Source organism: Salmo salar, chromosome 11 (assembly GCF_965601325.2).
Source record: "Salmo salar chromosome 11, fSalSal1, whole genome shotgun sequence".
Taxonomy (NCBI): Eukaryota; Metazoa; Chordata; class Actinopteri; order Salmoniformes; family Salmonidae; genus Salmo; species Salmo salar.
In genome coordinates, this window is record NC_138301.1 from 86,295,178 (window position 1) to 86,306,227 (window position 11,050).

Consider the following 11,050-nt stretch of genomic DNA (forward strand, 5'->3'; position numbering starts at 1 on the left):
CAGATGAGACCAAAATGGAGCTCTTTGACATCAACTCAACTCGCCGTGTTTGGAGGAGGAGGAATGCTGCCTATGACTCCAAGAACACCATCTCCACCGTCAAACATGGAGGTGGAAACATTATGCTTTGGGGGTGTTTTTCTGCTAAGGGGACAGGACAATTTCACCGTATCAAAGGGACGATGGACGGGGCCATGTACCGTCAAATCTTGGGTGAGAACCTCCTTCCCTCAGCCAGGGCATTGAAAATGGGTCGTGGATGGGTATTCCAGCATGACAATGACCCAAAACACACAGCCAAGGCACCAAAGGAGTGGCTCAAGAAGAAGCACATTAAGGTCCTGGAGTGGCCTAGCCAGTCTCCAGACCTTAATTCCATAGAAAATCTGTGGAGGGAGCTGAAGGTTCAAGTTGCCAAACGTCAGCCTCGAAACCTTAATGACTTGGAGAAGATCTGCAAAGAGGAGTGGGACAAAATCCCTCCTGAGATGTGTGCAAACCTGGTGGCCAACTACAAGAAACATCTGACCTCTGTGATTGCCAACAAGGGTTTTGCCACCAAGTACTAAGTCATGTTTTGCAGAGGGGTCAAATACTTATTTCCCTCATTAAAATGCAAATCATTTTATAATATTTTTGACATGCGTTTTTCTGGATTTTTTTGTTGTTACTCTGTCTCTCACTGTTCAAATAAACCTACCATTAAAATTATAGACTGATACATTTCTTTGTCAGTGGGCAAACGTACAAAATCAGCAGGGGATCAAATACTTTTTTCCCCCACTGTAACTTAGATGTGCGAGGGCCTTTTGAATTTTGACTGTACTAAATTTAAATGTTTTCCTATCGTGTGCTGTGTTTTGGTTTATTTCTTGTCTACTTGAGTGACTTCCTTTACTTTGAATTGGTTAACCGCCTTTTCAGTGTTTGGCTCATTTTGTGAATGAGGGTGTTAATCAGGGACCTGAGCCATGCCTGCCTGCCCCCCCCCCCCCCCCCCCCCAGGGGACTAGATGTGGCTAGATATTGAGTCCAAGACAGCCCCAGAACAACATTAATGACATCTCATTTTATATCGCTGATATAAAAACCTGTTTTCATTCTCATAATGAGAACCATGAACACTTGCTGTTCTCTTATTCTCCCCAGCCTCAGACCGGTAGGGGAGAATACAAGAGTAGAACCTGCAAAAGGACACATTAAGCTAGATGAGATTCAAGCTGACCTGATCCCAGATGGCTGTCTTCTAAATTCATTACCTACAGCTGTTGGAATTGCAAGTACATCTTTCTAAAGTTTCTCTCCTATAATGTGGAAGGAGGTACAGCAGAGCAGCCAACAGTATGGGATATTAGCAAAATGGTACAGTAGCTATTTGGCACATTGCAGTGGAACTGCAGTACAATAATACTAGGCAGAGAGGAGGCAAGCAGTTCATTTACATACCGCCCACCTTATATCCTTCATACTGTGTGCACAGCTAGGGAACAGAAGGGACTGCATACAACACACACTTGGCTGGGTGTATTGTTCCTGAGGCTTTGCTTTGTCATCAAATTAGCTGTAATTACTAGACTGTACAGTATATTCTCACAGATCTAGGCACACTGCCTGCCAATGTTAGTTTCACCTTTTCAATATGGCCACTGCTGCCTGTGGTGGTGTTTATGGGGCTTATTGTAAATACCTCACACATACCACAATAGTCAACTTTTCATTGCTGCATTGGTTGAGAAGGTTTTCAAAAACAAGACAAAACAACAGAGCAATAAAACTAGAATCTCATTTCGATTGGATTCCGTCAATGCCACGACCAGCTCAGTATGTGTGTGTGTGTGTGTATCTTCTAGTGCATTATGAAAACCTCATATTGAAGCTGTTTTGATTTGATGGCAGCCATAAAGACAGAGGCTTCATGAAACGAGGCGATAGGCTTTTTGAAACGAGGAGATATGCAGCAGCGATTTGGCCGTAACTCAGGGATTTGTTAACGTATTAATTCACCATGACTGACCATGTTGCACTGATGTGGATTTGGTGGAATGATAAGCTATGACAGTAGAGATGAACAATATCAACTTCGGGCCTATGGGTGATTCCTCACAAAACTAGAACAAAATAGGACAGTTTTTTTGATTTTCACAACAAGTCATCTATAGACGGGTCCTTCGGAGGAAGGATTGTTGGAACATTGTTGTCACGTTCGCTGTCTTCAAACTCCCTATCGTAAATAAGCCAAGGCGCAGCGTGCATGGAATTCCACATCCTTTAATGAAGTGAATCCAAAAAAAAACAATACAGATGGAAACGTGACGTTCTGGACTGCTCACCGGCAGCCACACAAAAACAAGATCCCACAATCACAGGTGGGAAAAGTGCTGCCTAAGTATGATCCCCAATCAGAGACAACGATAGACAGTTGCCTCTGATTGGGGACCATACCCGGCCAAACAAAGAAATCAGAAAACTAGATTGCCCACCCAAATCACACCCTGACCTGACCAAATAGAGAAATAGAAAGGCTCTCTATGGTCAGGGCGTGACAATTGTTGACATTTTAGTATTACCCAAACCTTTAAGACTCCATAATGTTCAATCTGTATGTGCTCTGTAGTATTTGGATTTCAATAAACATTTTCTTACATTAATATATTGGTATTGAAAAATATAAACATGAATATTGAAAATACAATTTTATATTTGGCTAATATTTCTATATATTGGCACAAATGTTCCAACTTCAATAAATTATTTCTGAATTATGCTTTAAGACAACAATCCTTCCTCCAAACGACCCTTCTATGGATACAATTTTGTGAAAATAAAAAAGAATCATTGTTGCATGAGGAATCACCCATATCTAAGGCTATAGATCCCTGTAGTAGACACTTCTCTAATTCATAAGTGTGTGTAACAACATCTCAAGTCAGTTCTTTTTTATAATGACGGCCTACACCGGCCAAACCCGGACGACGCTGGATCAGTGGCGGTTCTAGACCATTTCAACTGGGGGGGCCAAGCTGGGGCCAGTTGTACTGTTAGAGGGGCCAGTTACATTAGATGTTATTGTTGTCATATTGTTTTATTCACTGCATTGCAGGCATTAGTAGGCAAAAGACCATGTTCATAATCATTAGTGTTCCGCGTTGCCACTGTCTAATAACGAATGTAAAAAAAGAACGATAGCAAAAATGTGTTATGTAAAAGTTATTTCATACTCCACATTTAGGGGGGCCACAAGGGGGTCCAATTGTTGTCACAGGGGCACTGCCCCCCCCCCCCCCCACCACCAGAACCGCCCGGAACCGCCCACCAGAACCGCCTGCGCTGGACCAATTGTGCGACGCCCTATGGGACTCCCAATCACAGCCGGTTGTAAAACAGCCTGGATTCGAACCAGGGTGTCTGTAGTGACGCCTCTAGCACTGAGATGCAGTGCCTTAGACTGCTGCACCAAATGCGGCTGGTTAGGTTTCGGTAATAATTCTGAATAGAGTCAAGGTTTCGGGATAGGGTTAAAACATAAAAAATAATACTAGTGACTATCACTAGGATTGAACACAAGACCCTTGGAGCCGCCCCTGTCCACAACACATTAGTAAACCCAAGCCTACTTGATGGTAATAGCGCTCACTGTTGCCCCTAGCGGCCCGACATCTCCCAACGTCCTGGGTACCTGAACAGACAGCAGATTTCGAAGTGGATCTTGAGCTACCTGAGCGGTGTGTGTGTGTGTGTGTGTGTGTCTTTGATCTGTGTGGTCTATTGCTGCCCTTTCTCAGTGGGTCATCATAACAGGAGAGAGTGAGGGAGAGAAGGATAGGAAGGGAACTTCAAGGGACACGTGTCTATTCCTTTCCTCCTCTACTCAGACACACTGGGAGAATCCCAAATGGTTTTGCTCTTTTCCTTTCTCCAGTCCTCTCCTTGCCTCTTTTTGAAAAAGGTCTAAAGGTAATCGAGGAGCGGAGGCGAGGAGAGGAAACGTGGAAATAAATCCTCTTGAAATGAGACTCGCCTTCTACACTCGCACGTCAGACAAATTACGTTTACAGGGGTTGGAATCCCCAAGTAAATGTGTAAAGTGATCAAAACAAATACAGCTAGTTGTGGCAGACAACAGCATATGTTTTTAAAGGTGTGCATGCTTTGTCGAAGTAGGTAATCGAGGAGGGGATCAGACTCTCCTAGACCACTTATCAGTTTCCGGTTCAAGGAGGAGAGAGGACGGAGGAGTTGAGGAGAGAACAGACATTTGCCCAAATCTCCATTTGTCACATGACAGGATCAGGCAGGAACTACCTGCAGGCATATCTCATTTAGCTCTTTAACACATATTTTGGTCATTTTTCACTCGGGGGTCCCCCTTCCAGCATTGGGGAACATCCCGCTCCCCCCACCTGCGCACACGCGCCGCGTCTATTTCTGTGGGCACAAGCACTGTTCATGACACAAACACCCCTCTTGTTGGTGGACAGATTTTTGTTGGTTTAAAATGTATCTCCTGCAATTCTACACATTTTGTCATGGGTTGCAAAGAAAATGGGGCCGTTTTAAAGCAAATGTTCTGGCAATTCTATATATTTTGCCATGTCTAATGTGTATCCATGTGATATTTGAGTGACAAAAAATTACAACAATATCTATGGGCTAAAAAATACGTTAGCTGACATGGGCTAGCTGTTCTGGACATGTTATAAATAGCTCTCTAATGTATGCAATGACTAACATGACAAGAGGAACTGATGATGCACTACCCAATTTACAAAGTGCACCTTGTGCATTCTACTATTACAACTTTCAAGAGTAAATGGATCTGCATGGTCAATCTGACGTCTGCATTGGCCGTGCTGCATTTAAGGAGATACCGTCTCTGCAGAAGTCAGGTCATTCATACCTCTTGCGCTTCGCAGAGCAACACAGAGCTGTTGTCAAGGAAGAGAGTTTGTGTTTATACAGGACCTCTAGCAACCCACCTATCGTCAACCAAACATGTCATTGCGGAGCTACAGTGCATTCGGAAAGTATTCAGACCCCTTCCCTTTTTCCAAATGTTGCTTTATTCTAAAATTGATTAAATCCACTTTTCTACATTCATCTACACACAATAATGTAATGACAAAGCAAAAACAGTTTTCTTTTTTTTTGCAAATGTATGAAAAATAAAAAACAGAAAGAACTTTTTTACATAAGTATTCAGACCTTTTGCTATGAGACTCAAAATTGAGCTCAGGTACATCCTCTTTCAATTGATCATCCTTGAGATGTTTCTTCAACTTGATTGGAGTCCACCTGTGGTAAATGTAATTGATTGGACATGATTTGGAAAGGCACACACCTGTCTATATAAAGGTCCCACGGTTGACAGTGCATGTCAGAGCAAAAACCAAGCCATGAGGTCGAAGGAATTGTCTGTAGAGCTCCAAGACAGGATTGTGTCGAGGCACACACTGAGCAATCAGGGGAGAAGTGCCTTGGTCAGGGAGGTGACCAAGAACCCGATGGTCACTCTGACAGAGCTCCAGAATTCTGTGGAGATGGAAGAACCTTCCAGAAGGACAACCATCTCTGCAGCACTCCATCAATCAGGCCTTTATGGTAGAGTAGCCAGGCGGAGGCCACTCCTCAGTAAAAGGCACATGACAGCTTGCTTGTAGTTTGCCAAAAAAGCACCTAAAGGACTCAGACCATGAGAAACAAGATTCTCTGGTCTGATGAAACCCAGATTGAACTCTTTGGCCTGAATGCCAAGAGTCACGTCTGGAGGAAACCTGGCACCATCCCGTTGGTGAAGCATGGTAGTGGCAGCATCATGCTGTGGGGATGTTTTTCAGCGGCAGGGACTGGGAGACTAGTCAGGAGTGAGGGAACGATGAATGGAGCAAAGTACAGAGAGATCCTTGATAAAAACCTGCTCCAGAACACTCAGGACCTCAGACTGGGGCGAAGGTTCACCTTCCTACAGGACAACGACCCTAAGCACACAGCCAAGACAATGCAGGAGTGGCTTCGGGACAAGTCTCTGAATGTCCTTGAGTGGTTCAGCCAGAGCCCGGACTTGAATCCGATTGAACATCACTGGAATTACATGATAATAACTGTGCAACAACGCTCCCCAACCAACCTGACAGAGCTTGAGTGGATCTGCAGAGAAGAATGGGAGAAACCCCCCAAATACAGGTGTGCCAAGCTTGTAGCGTCATACCCAAGAAGACCCGAGGGGGGGGGGGGGTTATACATTTTCAAAAATGTCAACAAATCTGTTTTTGCTTCATCAATAGGGGGTATTGTGTGTAAATTGATGAGGGAAAAAAACATTTAATCAATTTTAAAATAAGGCTGTAACGTAACAAAATGTGGAAAAGATCAAGGAGTGTGAATACTTTCTGAAGGCACTGCAGATTCCATGTCACAATAAGTTGACAAATTAGGTTGAAACAACGTTGATCAATCAGTTTGTGCCCAGTGGGTCCCTTCGGTCCAAAATTGTCTCTGGTTTGATCATCAGGGCAAGACTTGGAAGTCTCCGCCCACCTGTCGCCACAAGTACCTCATTCTGGTCAGGCTCAACTTCAGAGCAATCACTACTGCCGAACAACTCCATTTCGAAATTCTCAAGGTTCTCAAGAGAGGAATTAGATTCATAAGTAAGTTTACTTGGTTTGTACTCAGGAGACAATGGTTTGTAGTTAGTGCCATTGTTTCACCTTTGTGTCGTCACACTTCTGTCTCCACAATACCTGTCAACCAGAGCTTCTTCTTCTTCTATGACATATTGGCGATTGCACATTTTAATGTGCTTCCTGCCACCTACTGTACGGGATGAAAACAGGATTTCCCCCAAGAAACTGAACAAACTACATAAAATAAAATAAATCAAACAACTTTACTGTTAAAAAAAATCCCTACACAGGCTCAAGGGGAGCTTGGGAGGGTGGGCCGTTTTCCAGCACCAGTACCCCTTGCAAGTCTTCAGATTTAAAATCCTTAAGTTCCAAAAACTTTTCTACAGAAGCCCCAATTTTCAGTTTCTTAGACTTCTTTGACACTTGAGCTGTACAGTTTATAACTGTGGCAATGAATGCCACAAAATCCAACTTTTTAACACACCTGGTATCTTTTGACTGGCAGCAAACATTTACTACTGCCTGTGGTGCTTCCACTATCATATCTTCACTAGGGTCACTTGTTTTCTCAATTCTTTTAATCGCCTTCGCCTCAGAGATTAGATTGGTCGCTCTAACGTTTGCCACCTCAATCTCCTTCACAGGGCACTCCAGGAACTCAGCATTATGATCCCCACCACAATTGCAACACCGTCGTCCTTCTACACACTGATCTTTAGTATACTCCGTCCTTCTACACACTGTTCTTTAGTATACTCTGAGCAGACAGGCCTAAGCTGGAGCCTAGTGGCACCTACTATATAAGTCTATGGCTGGCTGGCTGGCTGACGCACACACACACACACACACACACACACACACACACACACACACACACACACACACACACACACACACACACACACACACACACACACACACACACACTTTTATCCACAGTTCTATTTTACTTCAGCACGCTAGGTGGCGGTATGATTCGTTTGTGGCGTGGAGACACGAAATCAGAAACCGGAAACACGCGACCATCGTCATCTGCAGGAAAAAATAACAACAAAACATTTCGTCACTGTGTAGCTTTGTTGGCGACATTTTGACAGTGTCAAGCGCTTTTAATCTTTAACTCGTGTTCTGCCCTCGCTTCATGGTAAGCTTTTAAACACCATATTCGTTGTTCAATAACATGATACAGCTGTTACGATGAAAAATAACTGCAGCAGATAGAGATAGCAACATTTGCTTGAGTTTTTCACTGGCTGGGTTTGTTTACCAGGCTAGCTAACTTATTTTCGCTTGGGGGAAGAAAAAAAACACGTTGACGGTGCCCCTTCTAAACCGTGGTCGGTGATGTTTCCTTTCTCTTTTGTTTCAATCAGGATGCCTAGCCCTGTCCATAAGGCAGAAACAAGCCTGGGTTTTCTTCTAAGTTATATCTACCTGGTAACATCAGCCTAACGTCACTCCTCCAACATGGCCCAACCGAGAGGAGTCAACAGCCTGCAGTTCAACCAGGACCAGAGTAAGACAAGAGTGCCCTACTCTGTGAAGCCAGACAGAGATCTGTAGAGTACATTACTTTTAACAATCTTACTCTTGTTTCAGACAGTGTACATTTATCAGTGTACCTACCCCTCCATCCCCAGGTTGTTTCTGTTGTGCCATGGAAACCGGTGTCAGGATCTACAATGTGGAGCCTCTTATAGAGAAGGGACACCTTGGTGAGTGGAATTCAGACCTGTGGTACGAGCGATCTGTGTGTTCGCATACTGTGTGTGTGATCATCCTGTGCTTGTCTGTGTCAGACCATGAGCAGGTGGGTAGTGTGGCCCAGTGTTCAATGCTGCATCGCTCCAACCTGCTGGCTGTAGTAGGAGGTGGAGTAAACCCCAAGTTCTCTGAGATCTCAGGTGAGTGGATGAGCGGACCACATATTTTATTGAATTACTGATTAGACTTGATTTTCCAAAGTACTAAGGGTGATAAACTTTACACATGCGCAGATACTCTGTATGACTGAGAGCAAATTCCTGCATTGCGCTCATCTCAATGTCTGCAGTGCTGGTCATGGCAATGTCAAATAGCTGGGTCTCAGTTTAAATTGTGGCAATGACTGGGACTGATTATATTTAGATTTTAGAACTTTTTTTGATAATGATTCTCATTTATTGTTTTAATTTAATTCAAAACTGAATGTGTTTTTTTTTTATCCTAGTGTTGATCTGGGATGATGCTCGGGAGGGGAGGGACCCCAAGGACAAGCTGGTGTTGGAGTTTACCTTTACCAAGCCTGTTCTGGCCGTACGCATGAGACACGACAAGTGAGTTACTGTCTGAATGTTTAGTAACATTCTCCTGAACAAGCCCCAACACCCCATAGAACACCCTGTAGTGTGTTGTTTTACTAACCCTTCTCTCCCTCTGCTTTCTCACACTCCAACCTCTCCTCTCCCCTCGCTTTCTCTCTCTCTCTCTCTCTCTCTCTCTCTCTCTCACTCTCTCTCTCTCTCTCTCTCTCTCTCAGGATCATCATTGTGTTAAAGAACAGGATCTATGTCTACAGTTTCCCTGACAACCCTGTGAAACTGTTTGAGTTTGACACCAGAGACAACCCTAAAGGTACAAACACACATACACATATACATACATGCACCTGGTTATGTTTATCTGATACACGTGTGGATACTCCCCTCTCTCTCTGTCAGGACTGTGTGACCTGTGCCCCAGTCTGGAGAAACAGCTGCTGGTCTTCCCTGGACATAAGTGTGGAAGTCTACAGCTTGTGGTAATTGATCCATTTCATTTAAAAGTGTATTGCATGGTACTATACTAACTATGTTGGTTTATAAGCTGTTCATAAAGCACACCTTCACATGTCATTCCATCGACTATCTGCCCTTTCGAAACTGCTCTGTGTGTGTTGATCATTTTTCACATTACCTATGAGGTCCCAGTCAGTCAGTGTTGAACTCTCTCCCTCTCTCCGCTCCAGGACCTTTCCAACACCAAGCCTGGCACATCGTCCGCCCCCTTTACCATCAACGCCCACCAGAGTGAGATCGCCTGCCTGGCGCTCAACCAGCCTGGCAGCGTTGCGGCCTCGGCCTCCCGCAAGGGCACCCTCATCAGACTGTTTGATACTACCACCAGAGACAAACTAGTGGAGCTACGCAGAGGAACAGACCCTGCTACACTCTACTGGTACTGGGGGGGAGAGAGAGGGGGGGGGGGGGGATGGAAGTGATGCTGTGTCTCATCGCTTCTCTTTCTCGCTCTCTCTTCCAGCATCAACTTCAGTCATGACTCTTCGTTCCTGTGTGCCTCCAGTGACAAGGGCACTGTTCACATCTTCGCTCTCAAAGATACTAAACTCAACAGACGCTCAGCGTAAGATGCACGCATGTGTGTGTTTGCGTGTGTTTGCGAGTTTCGCAGTGTGTTTTTAGCATTCCATTTGAGCTAATATTCCAATCCTTGCACTCCGTGTCATATGCCAATGACAGATGACACGGAATACAAGAACTGGAATTTTAGCTAAAAAGACTGGCAAGCAGGCTATTGTTTGTGCGTACCTCAAATCCAAATTTGACAATTTACTGTTCATGGCTTGTTTATGCCACTATCACCCCTCTTCCCCTCTCTACAGATTGGCTCGTGTGGGGAAGGTGGGCCCAGTGATTGGTCAGTATGTGGACAGCCAGTGGTCATTGGCCAGTTTCACTGTTCCGGCAGAGTGTGCCTGTATCTGTGCGTTTGGGAAGAACACCTCTAAAAACGTCAACTCTGTCATCGGTCAGTCCTCTAAGCAACTAGAACAGCAATGTTTCATATCTATCAATCAATATAGTTATCGTCCTACATGTAGCCGGAACATTAATTGTACTGTGGAAATGAACAATATATTTATTTAATTTATACAATAAAGCTGTGCCGTGTGAAATTGTAATGATAGTTTTATACATGTCCTTTTCTCTGCATTCCTCCCCTTTCTAGCTATCTGTGTTGACGGGACGTTCCATAAATACGTGTTCACCCCTGATGGCAACTGTAACCGAGAAGCCTTCGACGTTTACCTGGACATCTGTGATGATGACGACTTCTAAGAGGATGGAGAGAGGGAGGGAGGGCAGGGGAGAAGAGACCTGGTGATAATGTGATAATGGTAGGTTGGATCTAGAATCAGACAGAGGTGAAGGCAGATGTTGTACAGAACAAAATACAGGTGTCTGAAAAGGTCTGTTTAACATGATTGCCTCGTTTTTATTGTAACCAAGTGTATTTAAAAATGTATGAAGATTAAAAACATTTTTACGATGACTGCTGGCTTGTCTGTGGTCCCTTTTGAGTTAATAAATCAAACCTGTTCAAATGTAGTGTAGTCACTTCCAGGACACGCACAGATACAGGGTGCAATTCATATTATAGGAAAA

General features: G+C 44.1%; 1 protein-coding gene across 1 annotated transcript; it reads left to right on the top strand.

The window, feature by feature from the left end:
• Positions 1-7,643: 7,643 nt before the first annotated feature.
• Positions 7,644-10,937, top strand: wdr45 (WD repeat domain 45). Its single transcript, XM_014128289.3, has 11 exons — positions 7,644-7,770; positions 8,000-8,142; positions 8,267-8,341; positions 8,426-8,530; positions 8,836-8,941; positions 9,145-9,239; positions 9,326-9,405; positions 9,613-9,821; positions 9,906-10,007; positions 10,267-10,412; positions 10,614-10,937. Exons 2-11 carry the CDS (start codon positions 8,094-8,096, stop codon positions 10,721-10,723), a joined length of 1,077 nt encoding a protein of 358 aa, XP_013983764.1. The 5' UTR covers positions 7,644-7,770; positions 8,000-8,093; the 3' UTR covers positions 10,724-10,937.
• The last annotated feature ends 113 nt before the right edge of the window (positions 10,938-11,050 follow it).